Source organism: Onychomys torridus, chromosome 6 (genome assembly GCF_903995425.1).
Source record: "Onychomys torridus chromosome 6, mOncTor1.1, whole genome shotgun sequence".
Taxonomy (NCBI): Eukaryota; Metazoa; Chordata; class Mammalia; order Rodentia; family Cricetidae; genus Onychomys; species Onychomys torridus.
In genome coordinates, this window is record NC_050448.1 from 64102027 (window position 1) to 64127210 (window position 25184).

At 51.8% G+C, this 25184-nt stretch overlaps 1 protein-coding gene across 8 annotated transcripts in view; it reads right to left on the reverse strand.

Annotated features, from left to right (window-relative positions):
- Positions 1-1358: 1358 nt before the first annotated feature.
- Kirrel1 (kirre like nephrin family adhesion molecule 1) overlaps positions 1359-25184 on the reverse strand; it is an 89772-nt gene continuing 65946 nt past the window's right edge. For 5 of the 8 annotated variants that reach the window (XM_036190484.1, XM_036190480.1, XM_036190479.1 and 2 more), the window contains 14 exons: positions 17320-17484; positions 15286-15435; positions 11229-11386; positions 9604-9754; positions 8940-9045; positions 8582-8730; positions 8254-8381; positions 7470-7644; positions 7286-7386; positions 5600-5798; positions 4028-4135; positions 3740-3879; positions 2956-3033; positions 1359-2728 (listed from right to left, as the gene is read on the reverse strand). In XM_036190484.1, coding sequence (XP_036046377.1) covers positions 2252-2728; positions 2956-3033; positions 3740-3879; positions 4028-4135; positions 5600-5798; positions 7286-7386; positions 7470-7644; positions 8254-8381; positions 8582-8730; positions 8940-9045; positions 9604-9754; positions 11229-11386; positions 15286-15435; positions 17320-17484 — 2285 coding nt within the window. In that variant the 3' untranslated portion in view covers positions 1359-2251. The remainder of the gene's footprint in view (positions 2729-2955; positions 3034-3739; positions 3880-4027; positions 4136-5599; positions 5799-7285; positions 7387-7469; positions 7645-8253; positions 8382-8581; positions 8731-8939; positions 9046-9603; positions 9755-11228; positions 11387-15285; positions 15436-17319; positions 17485-25184) is intronic. The other 3 variants (XM_036190483.1, XM_036190482.1, XM_036190486.1) reach the window with 1 other exon arrangement.

The following is a 25184-nucleotide window of genomic DNA, read 5'->3' on the forward strand; positions in this document are numbered from 1 at the left end:
GTGGCTGGAGACAAGTCTGTCTCAGTTGCTGCTCCCTGTGCCTTGCATGGTGCTTGATATTCACAAATTTCCCGCAGGGCTTGACCTTAGAGATGCTCTTGTTTCCATGGGAGGGACCTACTGCTTAAATCAGAGAGAAAAGAGAATCAAGCCAAACCCCAAACAAAAGGATTATTTTAGACAGTACTGATGTTTAAAATGCCACTCTAGTTAGACTTGGAAGTGTTTGGATCACCCATGGCTTCAGGTGTCAATGAAATGAAAAACTTGCATGAATTCATAGTCACAAGAACCTACACTATACGTATACACACGGCCTCACTGAGTTCTCATGAAAGGTCTCTGCAAGTGTGAGTCCTCTGAATTGGAATCCAGCTACGAGCCTGTCAACGCTACAGGAAAGGCCCACTCTGTGGGGACGCACTGACCAGAGTACAAGAGGAAGCAAAGGCTAGAAACGGAGCTCCTTGATTCTCGGTACCCGGTCCTTATCAGAAAGGAGATGGCTGAGAATGTCACCCCACAGGCCCATCTATAAGGTGAGTGATGGACTGTGGCTGATGAACATGTAAGTCATGAAAGTAAACATGACTAATGAATGGTGACCAATGAGAAAAGGCAAGGGGTACTCTGTGAGTACTCCCTCCCATCATGTAGGCCTCATTGGGTTAGGTGGGCAGTTGACTCCTGATGGGCAGAGGTTTCTCGGGGAAAGTGAGGCAGAAACATGAGTTACAGATTCTCTTTGGTCAGAAGGTGTAGATGAGAAGCGGAGTGGAATGTATGTGTGTGGTCATGTGTGTGCTGTGTGGGCCATGGAACACAATGCCTGAAGTGTTCTTCTGCACTGGGGGCTCCGTCTAGGTCAGGAAGAATTTCCCTTTGGGGCCATGTCCAGGTCCCTTCCCTTCACATCCCTCATTTGTCTCTCCTTGACGCTAACATAGGACAACCTGGAGCTCACAAGCTCCTGCCCCCACACAGGGACAGCATCACCGACCTGACACTCAAGGCACTGAAAATGGAAGAAGATTGATTGGCCTGGGGTGGGATAAGGAGGAGACAAAACCAAAATTTGTCTGGATAAAGCAATTACCATGCCAGCTGCAAAGGGAGCTGTAACTAGGGTGAGTCCCAGGGTAGGGTGGTAGTGTCTGAGGTTCAGGATTGCTTCACTCTATCAGAATCCAGCAGCAGGCAGGGTTCACCATTTGGATGTATGTAATAGGTTCAAAGTGCTTGGAGACTCAGAATAATGGAAGGTGTCAGGAGCCTGGTGGAGGACAGGTGTCCCTTTCCTTCCCACGGGGACTTGTATATAGTGTGGAAAACCCCAAGGGCATTTCTTTCCAAATGAGTTTTTTTTTTTTTTTTTTTTTTTTCCCTTCGAAAAATATAACTCCATGACACCTCTGCCCTACTCTATTCTCCAAGGCTCAAGAGTGAATACCAAGAAGTGGGGCAATAACATGAAAGAAGGAAGCTTGTGAGGTTCCCACTACTGTTGGATCTGGAACCGCCATGGAGTACACAGCGGTCCCTGGCCAGTCAACCAGGACATGGTCCTGCCCATTCTTTGTTCACATCCAGGACATATCTGGCTGGTCCAGTACAAAGTTGAGAAGAAAGGGAGCAGTGTTACCGGGGATTTCTGGAACCCTCGGCACTCAGAAAGCCACAGTAAGTAGCCACGGCGACTGGCATTTTGACCCCAGCTGACCAAGGGCTGGATTTGAACTCATTGTCCCATCTGTAATCCCCTGAGATGGGTAAGATGAACACAAGGTATGAAAGAAATCAAGAGAGGGACTGGTGGGCTGTCCCGCATTCCGGCTGCCTGGACTAGAGCTGCCGAGGCCAACGCCTACCCCCCTCAGCATATCTCCATGCCCACTTATGGGAGAGCAGAGGAGCAGGACAGAGAGGAAGCAGTAACAGGTGCTCTTCCTCCTTTACCCTCTGCCCCCCACCCTAGCCTCCACTGCCCTGTGCCCACGCTTGGGTCAGGTATGAACAGAGGTCAGGAGACACATCCTCTCGAGGAAGCGCTCAGCAGGCCTAGGAGACTGGGGCATGCCCAGAGCACCATCCTTGGGATGGGGTGTTACGGGGAGACCTGCTCCTTATTTGTGACAGCAGGAGGAAGGCTGAGTCCAAGAAAGGAGCAACGAGCGATGTCCCTGAATGTCAGGGAAGAGCTGGGAAGCCTTCTCCTCTGCCCCGCAGAGATACCCCAGCCAGACTCCAGCCTCTACACATGAGTCTGCATGCGCTGCTGAAATCGCTGGCCGTAGTCTGAGTGCTGAGAGGTGTAGGAGAAGCGAGTGGCCGTGGCATACTTGCCGATAGGGTCATATGCCTCATAGGGGGTCCTCTCCAAGCCAGATGGCGGGGCCTGGGGGTAGCCTAGACGGTAGGTAGGATACCCGGCTGCCCCAGGGAAGGGGTGGGAGTTGAACTTCTCATAGTTCTCGTAGGATAGCTGGCTGGTTGTATCGGTGCCACCTGGAGCAGAAGGACCAGAGGGTGGGGGCTCTGCGCCATAGTCAGAGGCAGGGGCCCGGCTGTACGTATTGAGCTGGGCATAGCCACTGGAGTGGGAGAGGCGAGAGGACGGACGGCCATCAAAACGTGTAGGGCCAGGGGCACGGTAGTCGGCATACAGCACCGCCCTGGAGGATGGGCGATCTTCATGGGCACGCACATTGTAATAACCGTTGGTGGGGTCCTGGGGGAGGCAGCGAGAGAGGAGGATGAGAGTGGGGAGTCTCCTGAAGCGTAAGAAGACCTGCAATGGTCTTTTGCCCCTGCCCACCCCAAGCCACGTTCTTCTCCTCTTCTCCTCCAGCATCCCTCTGCAGACCTCCGGACCACTCCTCCCTGGCTGTCCTCACCTCTCCCTGCAGACCCTCCTTTCCCATCCCCCTTGTGCCTCGCTTCCATCCCTTTCCTCACCTTCATCTCGTACTCTTCCCGAGTATCAATGGTGTCACAGCGCAGGTCCTGCTTCAGATCCACATCATCCTTAAAGGACTAAAGGGCAGGAGTGGGTGTCAGGAGACGGACGCTGCTTTTACCCCCTCCCCCACCTCTACCAACTCCATGCCCAGAGGCCGCCAGCTAAAGGAAGCTCTGGGTTAGGGCAGACTTGTGTCTCACATATAGGCTGAGGTAGGAAGACACCAGGGACCTGGCTTCTAGTGTTAGTTTCGTTGCTAACACGTAATATGATATTACGGCTTAGTATGCCGTTGCTACTGTCGGGGAGCACATCTCAGCAATGAGGAGGTTGAACCAAAAATATCTGCAGATTTCCCTCCATGTGAGGGAAGGACGGGGCAAAGGAAGTTAGAGGGGAGGGGTAGGGGGAGCAGCTTTGCATATGTATGTAAAAGTGTATATGAGCCGGGTGGTGGTGGCGCACGCCTCTAATCCCAGCACTCAGGAGGCAGAGACAGGCGGATCTCTGTGAGTTCGAGGCCAGCCTGGGCTACAGAGTGAGTTCCAGGAAAGGTGCAAAGCTACACAGAGAAATCTTGTCTCGAAAAACCAAAAAAAAATAAAAGTGTATATGAGTAAGTGTGCGTGAGGGTGCCAACGTATGTCCAAGTGTGAGTGTGTCTATTGGTGAGCAGGTTAAACTCACTGAGGAAGAGGAGGTGATAAATGCTCTTAAAAACTGGTGGGGCTGGCCTTAGGACTGCGAAGCGCCTAGGCCAGTGAGATGCGTGGTCCTCACCGAGTAGATGGCCTTCATGACCCGAGTTGCTGTGGAAACGCTGGCGGTATCCTCCTCCCGGTCAGAATGCATTGTGAGTGGTTCCCGATTCACCGTCTCCACCTTGATGTCCAGCTTCCTCAAGGTCACATCCTTTCGACCTAGGACAGGGAGGTGTGCCTGGGCCAGGTACTTTCTACTGGCCTCTGTGGCACTGGCTTCCAGCCCCCACCCTACCCGTTGATGTGACCCTGAAGGGTAAGGTTGGGGATGCAGGGTTTGCTGTGGCTGTGCCGAGCCTGTACTCACTGCCTTTGCGACGTCGGTAGAGGAAGAACACCAAGACGACAAAGAAGAAGACGACCAGGATGCCCGCACCAATGGTGGCCCCGGCAATGATGCCCACCGGTAACACCTCTGTAGACCGGGAGGAAGAGCAGGGGTGAGGACGGAGCCATACGGGGACCTGAAGACTTGGCCACAAGATACTGCAGCAACTCTAGATGATGTACGAAGCTAAGTTTTGCCTGAGCTGGGCCGCGTTGCTAATTCCAGGCCACACTGGACTTCGGCTGGGCTGAGCTTGCCTTGAGACCTGTGCTTCAGTTTACCAGAGTTCATGTCAGGGCAGTGTTCCATCTGTGCCATCAGTTGGCCTCAGAGCCCACCAACCAATGAAGCTTGGTCCCTCCTTCCTGTAGTAGGTAGCTCTTCCAGCTTTGACCTGGAAGTACTACTCCCGGTGAGGCTTCCGGTAACTGTCATGCCTACCTATGACCGGCCCCTGAGGCGGGGCTGAGAGGGGAGCCCTTAAGACCTGAGATCAGGTGTGCCGGCTCTCTTGGTTCCTGGTGATCCCGGACGCTGGATGGTAGACCGAGTGGAGTTCTCCAGAGAACCCAGGTGGACTGCACCTCACCTCTCCCAGATCCTGTAACCAACCCCTTTACTAGCTGTAAGTTTAACCCCCCCCCCCATAAGCCTCCTTTTTAACTATGTGGAGTTGCCTTAATAAATCCTCCAATACCCTCCTGAGCTGGGCTTTTGTCTGAAGTCAGCTCTCTCCAAATTCCCGTCTGCCATGTCTGTTTCAGCCTCCTCTATGACCTTTCTTGCCTGTAAAACTGTATTTCTACCTGTGCGGCCCACTTGTGGCCCCAACGCTCCCCGTTAATACCCTTGCTTGCCCTAGCTGATAACCAAGTCCAAGAATTCTCCCATTTGGTCTTCTCTCTCTTTCTGGAATTACTAGTCAGATCCAGACTCTGGCTATGGATCTGCCCCTCTGAGATCCTTCCTCCCGAGGCCCCACATTACACTTCTCTGTTCCCACACCCACCCTGCAGGTATCTTTAACTCAATCTGAACTATTAGCTTTCCCAGACATTTCCCAGGGGTCCCCCAGATTTTCCATCTCTCCCTTTTCCATGACTAGTTCTCAAAATCAAACAGGTGTTATTTTTTCCTTCGCCAAACATCTGTCAAAGTCTAGACACCTGCTGTATCTTGCCAAAGGTACTGGAGAGAATATATCTCTTCTATAAAACCATAGATGCTTGAAGGGGTAGTGGAACCTTTAATTTTACAAATACCCCCCATTCAATCCTCTCGATAACTCGCTGACTTAGGTGGTGCTAATCTGTTGCATATATATCTTTTAATTTTCCTCTGTCTGGATTCATTTGTTTCCACTCTAGAAGTTAGTTCCTTCACTATGATGAAAGTTTCTTGTGGGCAGAGATGATGCCATGTTCACACCCACAACCCTTCCTTTGGAGTTTGACATATAAAGATGTTCAGGGAACATTTACATAGTAGATTAATTTGCTTTGAAAGAAAAGACGAAACTTCAGGCTATCCTGAGTGGTCCCCATGACTGACCTCGTTCTTCCAGCTGGATGATGGCAGTGCCTGGCCCGAAGCTGTTCCAGGCAGTGCAGTTGTAGTGGGTCTGGAAGTCAGCCTCCATGACGTTGTTGATGGTGAGTGTGGACAGCACACCACTTCCCGAGTTAGTCCTCTCCACAGTGTACCGCTCCAGGGTCCCCACCTCCAGGAAGTTCTCCTTCCATGCCCAAGCCTGGGATGGGGAAGGTAGGATGGACGTAAGAAAAGGGTACGTGGAAGAGGCACATGCCCCAAAGACGCCTAATCCACTCTTAGGTACCTTATCCCAGCACATGTGTTGCCCTAGGCCTAACAATCCTTCACCTTGAAACAACCCGTGTCACACCAGCTACCACAAATCCATGACACTGAATTTCTGCTCCAGAAGCTGTGGCTCCCACACAGTTGTCAGATTTCTCTAGAGAGACTCTGGAAACTACTACCTTGAGACTTATGTACCAACTATGAATATAGGGGAGAGATACAGGAACCCGCTTCTACAGAGCTCCATGCTATAAGTATGACATTGCATGGTATTTTGTGATGTGGAAGCAGCTGAGCTAAGGAGCCAATGTTTGGATCTTCGATGTTGCAGGGACTTGAGATCCCTGGGCTCCAGTTCATCTACTCCCACCCCAAAGCAGCTACATGGCCACGCTTTCTCTGTCTAGGCCACCTTTTCTTCTTCTCTGAAGTAGCAGATTCTGGCCCGCGTAGGGCAATGCTCAGCCCTGTGATTCTAACTGCATACACGCCTATGTTACCAGCCTTACCATTAATCAACCCACAGAAACCTGCCTGGCTCTCTGGAGATGCATCTGCCTGCTCTTAATTATGAGCAGGGAGTCAAGGGGAGTGTCCCCCAGACCTCCCATCCCTGACCTTCCCAGCTGAGGCATTCCCAACTGTGTGTTCTCACGACAGAGGGGAGGCTACGGAGGAAGAGCAGCCGAACGCTGGCTCCTTTCCAGGGATCAGGCCTCCCAACTCCAGGAGGCAAACCTCCCAGGAGCCAAATGTCTCCTGCCTATGCAGCTGTGGTAATGAAGCATCCCTGGGCAGCCCTGGAGTTAGCCAAATGGTCATTAAATGTGATGAGGGTTTTGATGGTTAGTGGCCACAGGAGGAATTCATTGTTTATGGTGTAGGGGAGTGAGGAAAAGAGTAAGAAATGGTCAGGGGCTGGTGGAGGGAAGCCAGGCAAAAAGAGAAAAGAACAGGACAGGTGGGAGGGAGATGTGGTGGGGAGGGGGGAGGGGGAAGGCTGGCGGAAGGAAGGAGCAGGGGAGGGGAAGGCCAACGAAAAGACTGGGGTGGGGGATAGAGCCAGGGTGGAAGTTGAGGGAAGAGAGGGAAAGGACCTTCACCAGGAATGGGAGGGAACCCATTGTCCTCTGACTTCAAGGAACTAGGCGCTTTACAACTGCTGTTGTAGTGACTGATACATAGGGGTATGGCTCCTCTTCGAGGATGAGGAGCTGAGGTCCAACCCGCTGATCTGTCCAGGGTCACACAAGTAAGGGAGGGAGGCAGAATTTGGGCAGATAAAATGATACAGAAACTACAAAGGCAGAGGATTACAGGACCAGAAAAGGGTGGGGAGAGCTGAAGGTGTGAGCCAGAAGAGGGGGGAGATGCTGGGCAGGTGTGGACACATCGGTTAGCCCGCCCGGCACTCACGATCCGATCTGGAGGTGGGGTACTCCCGATGAAGCACTCCACCTTTCCACTATCACCCCTCACAGCAAACTGCACCGCCTCGCTGGAGATAATAGGGGGTCCTACAAACAGGAAGACATACTTAGTCAGGCCAGGCAAAAGCCGTACTGCTGCTCGGCTGGGTCTCACACCCAAGGGCACTCACCATTTACGTACAGCGGGACCTCTCGCTCGGCCACTCCGATTCGAGGTACAATGGCCCGGCAGGTATAGGTGCCAGCATCTGCCTGAGTCACTGACTTCAGCAACAGCTGATTGCTGTTACTCAGGACCTGGGCAGAGAGATTAGCCTCGGGTGGGGAGCCAGGAAGCCTGGGCCCCTAGGTCGGTGGGGCCCCCGCATCAGAGGCATGGGAGAGAAAGCATGAAGGGCCACAAGTGAATTCCCAGAAGGTAAATGGGTTCCTGAGTCTGGTTCACCCATCCCCTGACTCTAAGCAGGCTGGCAATAAGGGTACCATGTGTACAAGAGCGGGCAGGTACTGGCTACGATAATTGGGAAAGGACACAGTCCTTTCTGATGATCTGTTCCTGTGCTTTTATTACTAAGCCAGGGAAGACGGTTTATTTTGAAATCCCTCCTTACATCCTGGCCCAAACTGTCTAACACGGGTCTTTGGAACTGCACACTGGGACTTTCTTATCTAGCTTCACCCCTCCCCGGGGACCATTACTGCACCAAATCTTTGATTAGTGAGCAGTACCACCCGCCCTCTTCATCCTCTTCACCCTGAGTTCTATGCAAAGCCCAAGAAGGGGTATGGCTGATTGCAAGTATTCTCTTCTCTCCCAAATCCCAAGACCCTAGAAAAGTTCCAGTTTGATCTGAAAAAACAATCCTGACCACCCCCCCCCCCCCCTGTCTTCACCACACCAGGATGTCTTGGTCCCTTCCTCCCAGCTCTCCGTACAGGCAGAGAGAGGTTTACCATGTTGGAGTCCTTCTTGGTCCAGGTGAGGGTGAGGGGGGGATTTCCAACCCAGACACAGGTGAGGGTCACATCAGAGCCAATGTCTGTGGTCGTGGGCTTTGGGTCAACGACAATCCGGGGGGCAACTGAAGGAGAGAGGAGTGGCTGGTCAGAGTCACAGGGCCTGAGTGTCAACTCCAATCTGCCCTCTTTCCGCTCCTGTCCATTTTACGCACCCCCCCCCCAAGTGTCTCTCCAGCAAGGCAGGGCTTCTCCTCCCCTGTACCCAAGTGACTTTGAAGGACCCTGCTCTCTGTCCCCTGCCTCTGCCCATCCAGCTACTCACAGTGAACATTCACTAAAGTGCTGACATTGGTGCTCCCCACTTTGTTGTGGACCTCACAAGACACAGGCTCCGTGAAGAAGGAGTAATCAACGTTTGTCTCATAACGACTCTCATGGGCGTCTTCAATCAAGAATCCCCCTTTGGCCCACCTAGAGGAAGAGGCAGCACAGATGTGAGGGCAGAACTTGGGACTCTCTCAACTACGCTCAGGGACAGTGGCCTCCCCAGTAACAACACCACTACCACCACCACCACCACCACCACCACCACCACCACACCACCACCACCACCACCCCAGTCTCAGGGGCCTATATCCATTTATCACTTGTATAACACTCCCAGACCCAGGCCCTTTCACCTGTAGCCCAAGATCTCAGGGTTGGCTGTGGCCTGGCACGTGAAGATGACTCGCTCACCCTCCTGCACGGTCTGAGGCTCAATGGACAGAGTCACTGTCGGAGGATCTGCAAAGGAGGTAATGGGAAGCCAGGGTCTTTTCTGTCCTGAGTTTCTCTTTCCCTCCGTAACAGATGTATTCATACCACTTTGATGTGAAATGAAAATTCAGGTTTACAAAGTATCAGCTATCACCCTCACCCTTTCTACACAGTCTTTTCCAGGGGTTCTGGCCAAGAACGATACTGAAGAAACCAATTAGCCAATGGAGGTAATGATCCAATATGGCCACTAGGTGCCACTGTGGGTCAGTTTAGCTTACAGTCAGGGATCCGGTAAGAGCATCCATGGCTAGAAGAGGTCATGCCTTGGAACATGGGCCAGGAAAGCACACTCTAGCCATGCTAGACACTCTTGTACCATAACTTCTTTAGCACTCACAGCTTCGGTAAGCAGATGTAATACTGTACTCAGTGCTCCATCTACCAACATTATTGCTCAAGGATCAGATAGGAACAGAGGGGACCATTGGTCCTGGGCTTCTCGGATCCTCATTCTGTGCCTCTAAATCTGCCTATGTTCTGTTCCCACCTCACATAACGTACCCTACCCAGTACCCCACTTACGGTGTACATCGAGCTCGATGGATGTCTCCTTCCCATTGGGGATGGCTTCATTCATGCTGCGGCAGGTGAAGACCCGACCAATGTCTAGGTCTGTGGGGTGAATGAGCAGTTGGCTGATTGTAGTCTCTCTTTTCCCATCCTTCAGCAGTTCCTGGGAAGAGGGGAAGATTGAGTTAAGACTAAAGCCCCTCCTCCGCTCTCAGAGAAACCAAGGATGGACCTTCATAGTGACCTCCTTCCCCACTCCAACTTCTTTATATCTTAAAGAAGTAGGCTATTTTAAAAAGCTCTCTGAGGTTTACAGAAAAATCAAACAGGCCATATTCCCTTTCCACCACAGTGTCCCTCGTTATTACACCTTACAGTAGTGTGGGAAACTTACTATAACATGTGTGGTGCACATGAGGGTTTGCTCTTTGCAGTATAATTTTCTTCTGTTCAACTGAGCCTTAGTCCTGGAATTCTCTAAGTCCACGGTTAAGTTTTTCCTCTTCTAGAAAGCCTCCCCAGGCCAGCCCAGACCTCTGGGCTCTCTCCCGCCTGAACTGGTACCACCTACAGTTGGGGTGTCTTCTAGCTGGCCTTAGGCACCGTGTGTCACAGTGGTGACTCTAAGTGCAGGGCCTGATTCACCAGCTAAAGACATCCCAAGTCATTTTCTATACTGTCACCTACCTGAGGAAGCCACATTATGGACAAGAATAAGGCTTCGCATTCAGTCAGCCACGCATGCATCTTTACGGGAGCACAGCAGCACCCAACTGATGCCAAACACAGTGATATTTTGAAGCTCCATAGTCTTAAGTAAGTAAGCAAATGAGAGGAGCGGGCAACCAATGGTATTGACAAATCAGCTTGTCTGGCTGCCGAGAGAACTTAAAAGATGTAGCACCACCACCACCCCCTCCCGGCCCCCGGAGAAAAACAACAGGTTTGGGGTCAAATAATCATTTATCAAATGGTGACACTGAGGCCATCAAGAAGACATTTGCCCAAGGCCATGGAGGTCACTAAGCCAAAGCCAGAATCCAATCTCTCCATCCTCACAATCCGGGAACACAGGGGGCAGGCAGTTTCTCTCCCCATGGGGAAGTGTCTCTCGTTGTACCCAGCACAGGGCTAGGTGCACAGACATGCCGGCCACAGCTGGTGGAATGGGCAGAATGTTCCTCAAGTGCAACAACATCTGGATTCCACTGCCATCAGCTGTGCTATGTGAGTCTGGGTAAGTCACTTAATGCCTTTCCCGGTCGTGTCTTCCCCGTCAGAGGATGTACACAACAACCCGGACTTCCACAGCTCCCAGCTGTGCTGAAGGAGGAGGGTAAAAGGGATCAGCAGGGCAGCCAGACTCGGCTACAGAATGCCAACTCCGCTGCTTGCTCTCTGCGTGACTTTGGGCCAGGCAGTTCTCTGACCATTAATTTCCCCCTTTGTAAGTTGGAAGTAATGCCTACTGTATGGGACTCTTCTGAGGTGTAAGAGAAATAGCCCCAAAAGTACCTAGCACACAGGAAGTACTTATGGAATGGCACAGTGACCCTGGAAGTCCATCCCCTTTAGGAAAGGAAAGATCACCTGGAGCTGGGTCTAAAGAGCGGCCAGGGGAGTGGGCAGGATCTCACCGTGCTAGCCACAGCCCCCTCCTGCTGTGTTCCGTCCCGGAACCAAATGATGGTGGCAGCAGGCTTGGCATTAAAGGCTCTGCATGTGAGGTTGTGGGGAGTGCCCGCTTGCAGCAGAATCACAGGGCCCCCATCAATCCTCGTATCCTCTGGAGGAACTGGAGGGAAAAGGAGAACAGAATCAGCTCAGGATGCAGCTGACTGTGCCCCTGCCATGGCGGTGTCCTTCCATCTGTTGGGTGTCCCTCTCGGCAGGGCAATGCCAGCCTCGCCCAACTTACAATCACGACATGCAGGGCTTACGAAGGGGCTTCACTATGCCCACAAGCATTCTCAGCTGGCCAGACACTCTTTCACAGCTGCTCTTACTGTGTGAGTCGTCTGTCCTCACCACGGTAGCTCAAGGGGGCTTACTTCGGAGGGAGGGCTACCTCGGGTCTTGAGTAGAGATCCCACCCCGGGGAAGGGCGTCTCCTTCACAGGATCCCTGCCATCTATCCCCTTCCATCGGCTCCTCTGCCTGGATCGGCCAGATGGGCAGCTCTATCCATTACACCTCCAGCAGGCTTTGTTCTCGATAGCAGTGAAGACTACGTTCTTCTGTTCGAACACCCTTAGAGGCTACAACTGCCTGTGGCATGGATTCCAAACCTTCCAGTCTCCTGTTTTACCTCCTCACTCTGCTTCTGCTGTTTTCTCCACGGCATGCCCTCTCTCAGGGCAGCTGTGGAGGAGTTAGCACCCTGGTCAAATCCTGGGTGATGTGGAAAGCTTCATGCGTCCACCTGCGGCAGTATTCAGCTGTGTGTTGCCTGCCCAGTGGTTACTGTCTTTCCCTGCCTCAAACCCCTTGGAAAAAGCGGGTCCCAGTCTCACTGGCATTTAAAAATAGTCTCCACTGCCTAATGCATGGCTAAAACAGGCCTTTACTATGTGCTTAGGGAACTGAGTTAGCTATACATCTGGTTTTAAGAAATAAGACACCTTTCCTTATACCACAGCCATGGGCTTCTAAATGTTAAGGTGAGTCCCCAAGGCCAAGGGTCCCACATTTCCTGAGGGCAGGAGTTCTTCTTTTTTTAAATAAAATATTTATTTATTTACTATTTTGAGACAGAAACTCACTATGCAGTCTAGGCTGGCACTGAATTCATGATTCTCCATTCTTTACCTCCCAAGTAAAGGGATTAGAGGTTTGTGACGTTGTATCCATTTCTTCCTATTAACTCTCATTATACCAGCAGGGTCTAGTCAGAGTGTGGTGAACAGCAAGGCCTTAGGGGCTCTCACCGAACCAGCCACTGATGGGGTAAAGAGAAAGATTTTGATAGTAATCTAGGCCCATTCGATGGTCAGTAGCCGGAAATGAGCAAGGATTTGATTTTCTTCTTTCCGAGAAAGACAAGGGAGACTGAGAAGAAACTTCTAGAGGAGACCCTTGAGGGAAGACCTCGGGAGGTCCCTGGAGCTGGAGCCTGTCCCTGCGTGGGAGAAATGAAGGTCTCTGTGCTGGAGGCGCAGTTGCTGACACAGCTCTCTGTTCAATTTTGGCACGTGGAGTGGCAGAGTGGAGAAGGAGTGGAATTTAGATCAGTACCCTTCAAACACTGGCACCTCCCTCTACCGTCTTGTGGTCTTGGGTTGAGCCCCTAAAGGCGCTCAGTCTGTTTCTCCCTCAAAGACCTAACAAAGCCCTTCCCCGAGCCTGTGTGAGGTCAGTGTGGAGCTGTGCACAGAGTGCGGCATGCAGGGTACTTGTAATGTGCAGAAATGTGCTACTTTTACTATGATGAAAGGTGATGGCTTCTGCCCACCCGACTGCTCTCTCAATCCGGCTCTCCTACCTCTTCCCTGCTCCCTGCTCCATATAATGCTGGTGACAGGGGCAGGGTGGTGGTGTAAGTAGGAGAAAGTTGACAAGTGGAGAAATGGGTGAGGGCCTCCTGGTCTGCCTGGCTCTCTACCGTTGTACCTCCTCATGAACTTGGCTCCTATATGCCCAGAGATGTTGGGACCCTGCTACAAAGAGAGTAAAGCACTTCCTCCCACTGGTCTGTCTGCCTTCGTCATGTTTCTGTTCCCTTCACTCGGGCAAAGGCCATCTGTCACCTCGGTCACCAACCCACACTTCTCTAGAGTTTCTCAAAGTCTTTGAAGCCAACTGACAATAATTTCTACCATCTACCCAGAGTTTACCTCTCGTTCACTAAAGCACCTTGTGCATTGGACTTCATTTAACCCTTATCATAAAATATTAAATCTCAGGAGGAAGGAAGGAAGGAAGGAAGGAAGGAAGGAAGGAAGGAAGGAAAGAAGGAAGAAAAGAAAGGAAGGAAGGAAAGAAGGAAGGAAGGAAGGAAGGAAGGAAGGAAGGAAGAAAGGAAGGAAGGAAGGAAGGAAGGTTGGTAGTATGATGGTGTATTTCCATGCCAGTGACCAGGGTCACAGCACAAAAATGAACAAGGCGCAACCTGAACCCAGGGCTTGGGATCCCCAGCAGCCTAGAGCTCTTTCTGTTGCTAGGAGCCCTGCCCCCCACTCACCCTCCCCCAAATAAGAGGGAACTGGGGACACAGACTCACTTGTCTCAGTTCCTTTCTCCCTTCTCCCCACGTGAATGACTTCATGTTGGAGGAGAGCAGGTTGAGAAGTGGAGGTCAGAGAAAAGGACAGAGTCGGCCAGCAGGGAAGAGGGACTCACAGAGTCGGTCAGCAGGGAAGAGGGACTCACAGAGTCGGTCAGCAGGGAAGAGGGGCTCACAGAGTTGGTCAGCAGGGGAGAGGGGCTCACAGAGTTGGTCAGAAGGGGAGAGGGGCTCACAGAGTTGGTCAGCAGGGGAGAGGGGCTCACAGAGTTGGTCAGAAGGGGAGAGGGGCTCACAGAGTTGGTCAGAAGGGGAGAGGGGCTCACAGAGTCGGTCAGCAGGGAAGAGGGATTCACAGAGTCGGTCAGCAGGGGAGAGGGGCTCACAGGCAGACAGGTCCAAGCCAGAGAAAGCACTACAGAAGCACTTTTGAGTTGGGGGGATCTAAAGACCCAAAGATAGGCCACTACTGACTTCACTTTTGTTCTGTGTGGAGGACAGTCCTCTCATTAATCAGATGGCCCAAGGCTGACACGGTGACATCTACTCTGTCCCCCTTGTGGGCTGCTGCTGGGAGCTCAGCTTTCAAAAGACAAGCCATCGTGCCATTCGAGATGCAAACAGTCTTGCTGCTGGGTCCAGCCCCCCAGGCTCATTTCTTCTGGCTCTGGTCCCCTGTTCCCTGGTGTTCTAGGGAACATCTGACAAGAGAGGAACATGCTGAGGGAAGGGCAGCCAAGCAGGTGGGGATAAAGGGAAAAGGTCTGGGCTCAGGGGCAGCAGAGAGATGGAGAGGAACAGGGATGTTCCCTAAACAACAAACCTGACTACAATGTAAATCAGGAAAAGTACAGGCTATGTTTCCATTACCATACTTCTCAGTGCAGAGAGCCCTGTTTCCACAGCTTTGCTTCACAGAAAGCTCTGGATCTTTAGTGTGATCTGGGCAGAGGTCAGAGCAAAGGATATCACACATACAGAAACCATAATACCCCAGTAAAGGTAGCATAGCACAGCCTCCTCCACTCCCAACTTGCTTTTAGGTTTTTTTTTTTTTTTTTAAAGTATAATTTACATCGTGCATGGGTCTAAAAACACATCTGCCTGTCTGTGTACCACACACACACACACACACACACACACACACACACACATACACACACGTAGCTGCAGAAGCCAGAAGAAGGCATTGGAATCCCCTGGAACTGGAGTTATCAGTGGTTTTGAACCACCAGATGTCGGTGCCAGGTACTGAACCCAGATCTTTTGCAAAAATACCAAATGCTCTTAACCACTGAGCCATCTTTCTAGTCCCATTCACTTCGTTTTTAAATACATTCATGCAAGGAGTTGTTGAGAGAGAACCAGGGAGAGTAGAGACAGCAGGGGGAAAGGTGAGGCTAGGAAGAGAGGAAAAGGTTGAGACATTGAAGAGGGAACCAGAGAGGGAGAAACAACTTGGGAGTCATTACTGAGCACGGTGAGTTTGGCCCGCCGGGAGCGCAGGGCAGCCTCTGTGGCCTGGCACTCATAGGAGGCGTCGTCCGAGAGCTCAGCATCTGTGATCTCCAAGTTGTACTGCCCGGCATCCGCAGAGCCCACGACCCGGTACCGTGGCCAGGCTGCAGGGACAGAACGGGAAAGACTAGAGTAAGACCCGGTCTTGAGGCCTGGACCACACCGTCTTCCACCCGGGGCTCATCATCTCCTCCGACCCTCCCCAAAGCAGAACCCGTGTCCATTCCCGGCCAGCTTTCCCCACTTGGCTCTCTCCTGGGCACCACTGGCAGGTGAGACTGTGAAGCACCAGACACAGACTCCATAACATCGGGGCCATAAAGCAGGAGTAGATAGTGAGGAATAAACAGAGAGAGAGAGAGAGAGAGAGAGAGAGAGAGAGAGAGAGAGAGAGAGAGAGAGAGGAGAAAATGAAATCCATAGCTGTTCGCAGGTCAATGTCTCTCAGGAAAGGAATGGATGGGCAAGCAGCCAGGAGAGTGGGGAAGAGATTGTGTGGGCACTGGTAAGCACAGGCCACCTCAGCACTTACCGGGCACCTCTGTGTGGCTCACAAGGCCTGGTCCCCACTTACCATGGAAGGAGAATGAGCAAGGTTTGCTGGCTCCTCAAAGGAGGACCCAAATGAGATTTCTACTTCCTTTCAAAGACATAGGGTGGGCCTCTGCATCTAGTCTGCCTTGCTTACAGGCTCCCACTAACTCCCACCATTTCCTTCCCACTGCTCCCCGACCACCTCAGAGGCTATGGATTTTTCTGACTGCATATCTATTGACCTCAATCTCTCTCATTTTCTCTCCCATCAACAATAGATCCATCAAATTCATCTCTTTCCTTTATGGATTGCACCATGCAGATTTCCTCAACCTAGACCCACAGCAAATGATTTCACCACCCTCAAGAATAACAAGACCAGAAGTATACAGTCCCTCAGTCACTCACATCATCATGGTGCTTTACAGTGAACAGCGTTATCCTCATAAGGCACACCCTGCCACTTGGTGCAAAAACCAAGGGTGTGCTTTTTAGGTAGGCAGGCTGCGACTGTTAAATCCGCGTCACCAATCAGCTAACCAAGGCAAAGAGAGCAGCGCAAAGCGGTTTTCCTCAAGTCATTCAGTGGGCAAACGGCTGAGGTGTGATGACAGCCAAGGCTCTCTGTGCTTGCTTTGGGATCTAGGACGTTAGGGTTTGTGTTGCTGGCTGAATCTTTATGTTTTCTTCAGCACTGGCTGCATAGCCTGTGCTTTACAAACGATGATGGAGTTATTAAACAAGAGAGTGCTTAGGCTGAGGTTAAAAAGCCAAAGGTTGGTCTCTAAGCAGACATGGACTACATAGGGGAAGAAGAGAAAGGGCTAAGTACTCAAAAAGCAGACAGGGACGGGAGAACTGCTGTAATTATATTCTAATTTCAAAAATAAAAAAGAGAGAAGGGGTAGAAGGCAGCTGAGCGTACAACCTAGGGCAGACGGCAGAGCGTAGCACCGACATGGGGTGGGGCACGTGGGGTGGGGCACGTGGGGTGGGGCACGTGGGGTGGGGCACGTGGGGTGGGGCACGTGGGGTGGGGCACGTGGGGTGGGGCACGTGGGGTGGGGCACGTGGGGTGGGCGGGCTTTGCTAGCCCAGCCCCTGTCTGCAGCGCCCCGCAGTGTCCCTCTCTGTCTAAAGCTCTCAGTGTAAAGGTCTGTTTCTCTTGACCCCCCCAGGCTGCACACCACCTTCCTTGAGCTCTTCCACGATCTGAGGAAAGGCGGAGTTGCGGGGTAAAAGTGACAGACCTCAGAAGTCACGAACAGGACAGAGGGAAGGATGGGTAGCGAATCCGGGAGTCTAGGCTGGGAGTGGGGAATCGGATTTCTGGGTGCTGGGGGACCGGGCAGCCACACATACACGTTTTTCCCTTCTGTCCTGTGGATCAAACTCAAGGCCTTGCCAGGATAGCCCACACTCCAGTACCGGGGCGGTCCCCGCCCAGCACTCACCTTTGAGGCCCTGGCCCATGCCCAGAGCCAGCCCGTCCTTGGTCCATTGTACGATCCCAGAGTAGTTGAGGAGAATGCAGGGGAGTACAGCCCGCTGCCCAGCCACCACGGTCTGATCGGCTGGCTCCTGGCTGAAGCGGGTCTGGGTCCCAGGCACAGCCAAAGCTAGCAGGGGGTAAAAAGAGGAGTGAGGAGGGCCTCCACCAAGGGGCTCCTTGGATGATTCTGCTCCTACCCTGCAGGCCAGGGCCATGCCTTCCCCAACAAGATGCCATGGGCTCCCTTTATTTCAATCTCCCTTTCAGAGCCCCAGGGACAAGTAGTCTAAGGTTCTGGAGGGCTTAGCGATCTCAGGAACGGTTTGGCACTACCTAAAGGTTTTCGGATTGGGCCTGACCCAATTTTGAATACCGAAGCCTGGAGGGCGGCACTTACCCAATGACCACCCACTGAATAACAGCCAAGCTCGGGTTAGACTCCAAGCCCTGGCTATCTGGCTCCAAGGCTCTTTTCCACAAGGCATCTGATGCCACCTCCTGGATACTCGGCTTCCTGGGTGACGCATTCCTAACAAAGGTGACTGTTCTGCCACCATCCGTGCTCAGCCTCGCCATGTATACCATGTCTACTGGAGTGCACAGACAATTCCAAGATGATAGTATATCCAAAGCCAAATAGCCCTGAACCCACTTTTGGGCACCACCGGCTCTGTTCCATGTGTTTACCCTTGACCCAAGGGCTGGAGCACAGGGACGTACACACCAATACATCTGCATGCACACAGCCTCCTGCATCATGGGAGCTGAGACAGTATGGGACTTTGTTCAATTCTCTCTCTAGCTCCAGGAGCTACACATGGCTGCCTGGCTGGTAGCTTGGCCGGGAGCATTTGATTAGAGAACTGCAGAGTAATTGCCTTTAATTGTGGAGCCTAAATGGAGTAGGGAATTGGATTGCAGATTTCTTCTCTCTTGCTCCCACCAACAGGCTTGCTTCATCACTGCCCGGTCCCAGTGGTGGGGCAGGCCTGCATACTGGCATAACATAATGTGACCATTAGCTTCCTGTACTGGGCCGTAGGGAAGGAGAGGGACGGAGGAGGAGGTTAAATCGGCAAAGGGTTAAATCTGAGGCTTCCTTGCCACAGCCCCAATAGGTCACACCAGGCAATCAAAATAAGCTCTCTTCCAAGCTAAGACTCCCTGTTCACTTTTTCCTCCAGCTCACTGAGTTTATAGAGGCCACAACCCCCTAATCCAACTCCTTCCAAACCCAGCTTCACAGTTCATCCCTCCCCATTTCAAGACCCCCCTTTCATCCAGTGTATAGGCTTCTCCTCACCTCTCACTCTGGGATCAAACACAGGGCACTCTACCAGGAAGCAACACTCTACCCTGAGACCCTCCTTGGCCCACATCCTTTCTTCTCTCCAGTTCCATTTCTCCCCTTCTCTCCAAGCTTGTTTCCGCACTGTCCGTTCAGGAAAACCTCCTAGGCTGATTCCGTGGCCCCTTGGGCAAGCACAGCCTGTCCCATCGCTCAGCCTTGCTGTGGCAGCTCTAGCTACAGGATTTCCTGTCCAAAGCTGTCAGGGACCATGCCCATGGTTTTGACATCAAGAGGTGGAGGGCAGCTTGTGGGTGGAAGTGTCTGCCCTGTCTGTTCCATGAGAATGAAACCTCTCTGAGGTGGAACTCTCCCCTCTTTCTGGGTCTCCTGGGATCTGGTGGTCAGAAGAAGACACAGGGAACAGGCTTTGCCCTTGGTTAAACGTGACAATGTAGCTCTTTAGATCTGCATGGAGCCAGGAGGCTAGAAAAAGGGTATCTGCTTTTTCTGCAAGTGGCTCCCCAACTCTGCAGACCCGATTCCCCATACTGTCTCTTAAAGAAGAGAAAGATAAGGCTCATCCGCATTTCCTGAGAAAAGGATGGCAGGTGCTGAGATCCTGCAGGAAGAAGGATTGGTCAGGTGAGCAGCCAGTGTTATTAATTCAGGCATTTGCACTCATTAGTATTTAAATTTATTCATATCCTTGCACGCTCTCCAGTGCAGCTATGTGCAATAAACTGTACTTCTGTTTCCCTTCCTCGAGGCTCCTAGAGCCCAAGTCAAGAACTTGTGACGTGGGTGGCCTGTGAGCTTAGGTCAGTCTGGATCGAAAGCCATAGCCTCTTTTACACGAAGCCTGAGCAGAGAATGAGGAAGGAAATGAGGGGCTTCCCGGATGTGAACCCATGGAAAGACCACTTTCTGTACCAAAGTCACAAGCAACATTCCATGTCCCCAAATAGCCCTGCAGCCAAGACAGCGTATGAGAGAGACCAGACGCCATGTGTGGTACTTCAGTCAACTCCTGATTAGGGAAAACTCCGTCTGAGCTGATCAAGCTCTGTTCTTGAAACACTATATAAGCTGGTATAGTTCACCCATCAGGTCCTCACACCACTCCTCCTTTGGGTTCAAATAGTCACCTCTTTTGGGGTGCCTTCCATGACTTACTTGCACTGCCTCAGAGCCTATCTATTAACTTTTTTTTTTTCTTTTTGGTTTTTTGAGACAGAGTTTCTCTGTGTAGTTTTGGTGCCTGTCCTCGCTCTGTAGACCAGGCTGGCCTTGAAGTCACAGAGATCTGCCTGGCTCTGCCTCCCGAGTGCTGGGATTAAAGGCATGAATGAACCACCATTGCCTGGCTTGACTTTTTTCTTTCTTTTCTTTTTCTTTTTCCATAGCAAGGACCACACACTACCCAAGTCACCTACCTGAGCGCAGCCTAAGGCAACTTTTTGAGTCTGGACTGTACCACTCACAGCCCTAAGCCACATACATCACTTGGTACAGGTGCCTGACTGCCAGGCACACAGTAAGTAAGTTTGTTAATGGGTGGATTGTTAGGAGCAAATAGCCAAACTTCTTCAGGAGAAGGCAGAGCTCTGCCCTCTCCCTCCATCCCACCCCATCTAAGTGAGACCAAAACAGGTCACATGTGGAAGGAATAGTATGCTCTGTTCTGTGAAAGGAGGAACCCTGAAAAATGGGCTGGGGAGTAGAGCTGAGTAACACTCAGTCTAGACGGTTCTCATGCAGATGATGAGGGGAAGTGGGACAGTGGAAGAGGATGCCTGGAAAGCTTTGAGCAGGAAAGGGAGAGGTGCCCTGTTAGTCCCAGTTAAGGAGGAGACGTAAGGTAAGTCCTGGAGGGTCAAGGAGGCGCCAGTAACCTAGAACATGTGGCCTAGCAAGTGGCACATCCCAACTCAAGCATGCCTCTGAGGTCCTGGGCACCTGAGCTACCAGCTAAGCTTAGTGGAGCTTGCTCCTAATTGAGAGGAAAAATCTCAGTTCCATTTTTATGTCTGGGTCTACGCACATATCCTCATCCACATCCAGGAACAGAACCAGCATAGTATAGTAATGCAGAGAAAGAACCAGAAAGGGCCTGGCCACAGACAGGTGAATTCCTACTTTGATCCTGCTTCCGCGCAGTCTTCAGACTCCATCACAGATGAGGCGAGCCAGCCACAATGAAGACAGATCACCACACACTGCCCCCCCCCCCCCACACACACACATGAGGGGATGTTAACAGAGGTACTGAGACAAACACTGAGAAACAGAGCCGAAGACAGACATCCACACAAAAGCAGAGGAGCAAGGAACAAGGAAGGACCCTTTAGACAAAGTCGTCTGTAGAGTCACAAAGGGGCCAAGGTGGAAGGAGAGACAGTGGACAGTTACAGACGGAGGGAGCTCAGGAGCAGACAGGCCTAGGGCCTGCAGAGGTGAGGTCGGCTCAGCCTTTTCTTCAGGAGTTACCTAGTAAGCACCCCTGTCTGAACAACCTTTTCTCTCCTGTCTCCACTGGGGTTTCTAGACACTCAGCGTGGGTTTTCCCGCAGGGCAGCAGTGAACAGGGCGAGTGAGGTAGAGGAGAGATCCACACTGGAGAGGTAAGAGGAGCAGAAGAGCAGAGGGCCCCACAGAACTTGTGAGCAGAGCAGGAAGACTGCAGGGCTCTGTGCTCCCTGCTAGCCTAAAGAGTGTGGGAGCTGAGAACCCTGATCCCTGCCACCATCCCTCTGTTTTGTTCCCAGCTCGCCTTCCTTCCAAGTCACCTGTCCACCCTTAGCGCCACTTTGAGCCACAGAGCTTTTCCAACCTCACACTCAAAATGGTTCCTTCCTTTATTCTCCCACAGCATTGTCTGGGCTTCTGGTTAGAGCACACACCACAACCTGCCTTGGATTAAAAATTGCTCATGTGTGTTTTGTCTCCCTACTCTCCTGGGAGCCTCCAAGAACAGAGGTTTTGATTTACCATTTCTGTTCATTCAGTCCCAGCAATGCTCCGTAATAATAAATACCTCCAATTATAAAATGCTGATTGCATGCCACTCTGATGTCTTACGGACATTGTTCCCAGCATTATAATCCGCTACACAGTGGTAGTTATTACCTGCATTTTAAAGGAAGGGGAATTATGGTCTGGCAGAAATGAGATAAAAACAGGCTTCTCAGCTCCATGCTGGCCTCTTGGTATTCCGTCACATTCTAGGAATATCCAATCTTGTACATGACTGGATTCATGCCTCAGCCTGAGAAAGAGCTACTGGTAGCCTCAAGTTTCTGGCATCTCCTTTACGGCTTAGACTTCCATATACCCGCTGTTTACCCTCGGATGGACAGCGGTACTCAGGTCTGGAGTTTGGCCCCACAGCCTGTAGTTCTTGCCTTGCATGCTATTATCAGTGCAGGAGAAGCTTGATGTAAATGCTTGGAGGGAACAGTGAGTGGTACCCAAGGCTGGATAGAATATCTCTCTCAAGCCCAGGGAGTGTCAGTGACAAACAAAATGCCAGTCTTTAAGCCACCAATGGTTGCTAGCAAGCACACACGTGTGCGTGCGTGCGTGCGTGTGCGTGTGCGTGTGCGTGTGCGTGTGTGTGTGTGTGTATACATAGGTCCTGCATATGAAAGAGTTGCTGCTGTACTCAGACACACTGGTACTGTTTTGCCAGGCTTGAGGACACCAAAGCTCATGGACGCTGGGGTAGTTACTGCTCATAACAAAGAAAAACACAGCTCAGAGACACCGAGGAGCTTCCCTCAGCCACACAAACATTAAGGCTAGGACACAGAAAGCTCAGGAAGAAACCAAGTTCTCTCCGGGATGCTATCTTGGTAGCCTGGCTGCTGTCTTCTCCCGGGACCCTGATCCCCAGGCCTCTCCACTCCCTCCTGATGTTATCTTGGCATCCCTCATCTAATACATTCTCGCCCATTCCTCATGACCCAGGTCCGTCCTTCAGCCCCTTTCTCCATTATCATCACAGCACTGGGGGCCAGGGCCAGGCCAGTCTTTGTTCATGAACAAATTTCCAATCTCCTTTTTCTGCTGAGCCTAGCAAGGACAGAGAGGTCAAATCTTTTTTTGTTGTTGCTTTTTTTTTTTTTTTCCTGGCACCAGGCATTGAACCCAAGTACTCAGGCATGCTAGGCAACGCTCTACCACCAAACTATGCCCCTAGCCCTCAAACACTATTTTTGATGGAGAAAAACTTCATATGGTCACGTATGGGCAGAAACAAGCAAGCACATGTGTTCCCTTTCCTTCTCACGTGAACACCCCTTCTGTGTCCTTGCATGTGAGTACACATCTGTCTGTGCCTGTGGGCACCAGTCTGTTCCCTGTTCTGGAGCACGTACCCCAGTGGTCATGTTCCCAGAGCCTAGCCTGACAGGACCGACCAGAACCAGAGAGAGTCGGGCCAAGCTCGAGGAAGCCAGGGAGCTAAGCAGCAGGAGAGAGGGATGGTGGGGGCTGAGCCCCGTCTCCCTGGATTTATCAAAGAGCAGTAATGAACCCCCTGGGCTGAAGCAGTCCCCCAGCTCACCACTCCAGACCATGCTGCTGTTCAAAGGACAGCCTTTGATTCACACTGACAGCTTTCAGATGGAACTAAATCTCTCCACTCTACCATCCCTCCCTCTCCTGTCTCCCCTCTCCTGATCCTGACAGGACTTCCTTCGCCACCCCAGCCATTCACGCTCAACCACCACAGGGCCTTTCACAGTGGATTCTCTGAGAAAAGAGGATTTCAAGTCTTTGGGATGGGCCGGCAGAGAAGGAAAGAAAGAAAGATTTGTACTTCTGATGGAGGAGGAAGAAGAGGAGGAAGGGGAGGAGGGGGAAGAGGAAGGTTACAGACAAGGCTAAGGCTGGTCAGAGTGAGGACAGATAATGGAAAAGAGCAGAAAGCCGGGTCAGGCACCCTGAGGCAGACCCTCAGACTGGGAGTTCCAGGGAAGACGCTCTGTGTCAACTCAGCCGAGTGGGCAGGGAGAATCTAGGTCTGCTGTTTCTGCTCTACATTGGGCCCTGCCTGGAGTCCTAAAAATGTTCAAATGGATGTGAGTGCCCTGTGGGGCCATGGCCTCCTCCTCTGACAGATGAAGGCTTCCCTTTGTGAGTTGGAAAACTTATAGACTTGCGTGGAGGAATGGTCTAATCAGGTGCTATGGGTAGATAGTGAAGAGCACATATAGACCACAGCCCCAGATCAGAGTTATTGCAACATCTACCATCCTGCCCACAGAGTCCCCCAGCATCACCTCCCTCTTTGAGTGCAAAACCTCAAATGTCCTCTTCACCACCTTCCTCCTTCCAGGCCCTTCTCCTCCACACAACCCCAATGTCCATTTCCAAAGCTGGGGATAGAGAGAACAGCCAAAGGGCACTTTTTCCAGGCACCAGATGGGATTTTGTAAATGGCCACAGCCTGGCCTGTTTCCATGCATTGGAGCAGACTACACGGGCTGTCTGGTATTTGCTGTGACAGGAAAGGAGGTTTATGGGTATGGACAAGTGGATCAGTCTCCCAAAGAGACAGGAAGAGAGCCGTGAAATACAAGGGGAAGGGGTGGGGGTGAGGGACACACTTCACACAGCTCTACCAGGGAGAGGTAGAAAGTCCATGGACCAGAAGTCAAGGAGGTGTGGGTGGAGCCTCCTGACTCAAGTCTAAGAGTCCATTATCCCTGCCTCTTATTTGTTCACACTTTGGCCAAGCCTTGAGGACATACACCCAATCACCTTCAGACTAAAGGGGGCCTGTGCACCTGGGCCTGTCCTCATGTTTCCTACACAGAAGAGTGTGCGGGGACAGCTGTGGGTTTGTGACAACAGGACAGTGGCAGAGAGGACCCCAAATGTGGTGGTACCCAGCCTAGAAGGCAGAGGCCACACTTTGTTTTCCTCTGTAAGGAAGTCCCATTTGAGTTCTTACATTCCCTCCCACAGGCTGTCAGTCAATCAACAGAGGAGAGAGAAAAGACAAGCATGGACTCTGAGGCCACCTGCTCGTCTGGGCTAACTCACAGGGACACTGCTCTTCAAATGAAAAAGGCTGGCAGGTGTGGCTAGAAAGTGTCCCGCCTGTCCCATTTTGGCTCTAGCCCCGAGGTACCTGGGCCAGACCTGATCTGACAGCTCTATGCAAATACGGCCTGGCAGGGGGCCCTGACACTGTTTTATAGAAAGTAGAGTGGTCTGGAGAGCCAGGTGGGGTTGGCTGTAGCAGGTAGGACAGGCAGAAGAAGAAAGGGGATGGCAGGGCTCAGTGTCTCCTTCTGCTGAAAACAAAAGCAAATCCCCTGAATTTCCATTTGGCTCCAGTGGGCAAGGGAAGTGGGGAGGGAGAAGAGGGAGGGAGGCAAGCAGGAAGCCAGCTCAGATGGGCAAAGAAGGAAGTGGGGAGAGAGAAGACAGGGGACAAGAACAAATACAGAGAAAGCAAGAGAAAAGTGGGCTGGGAAGGTGGGACAGGAGACCTCTGCTCTCCACTCCATCTGGGCCAGAAAGGCAGG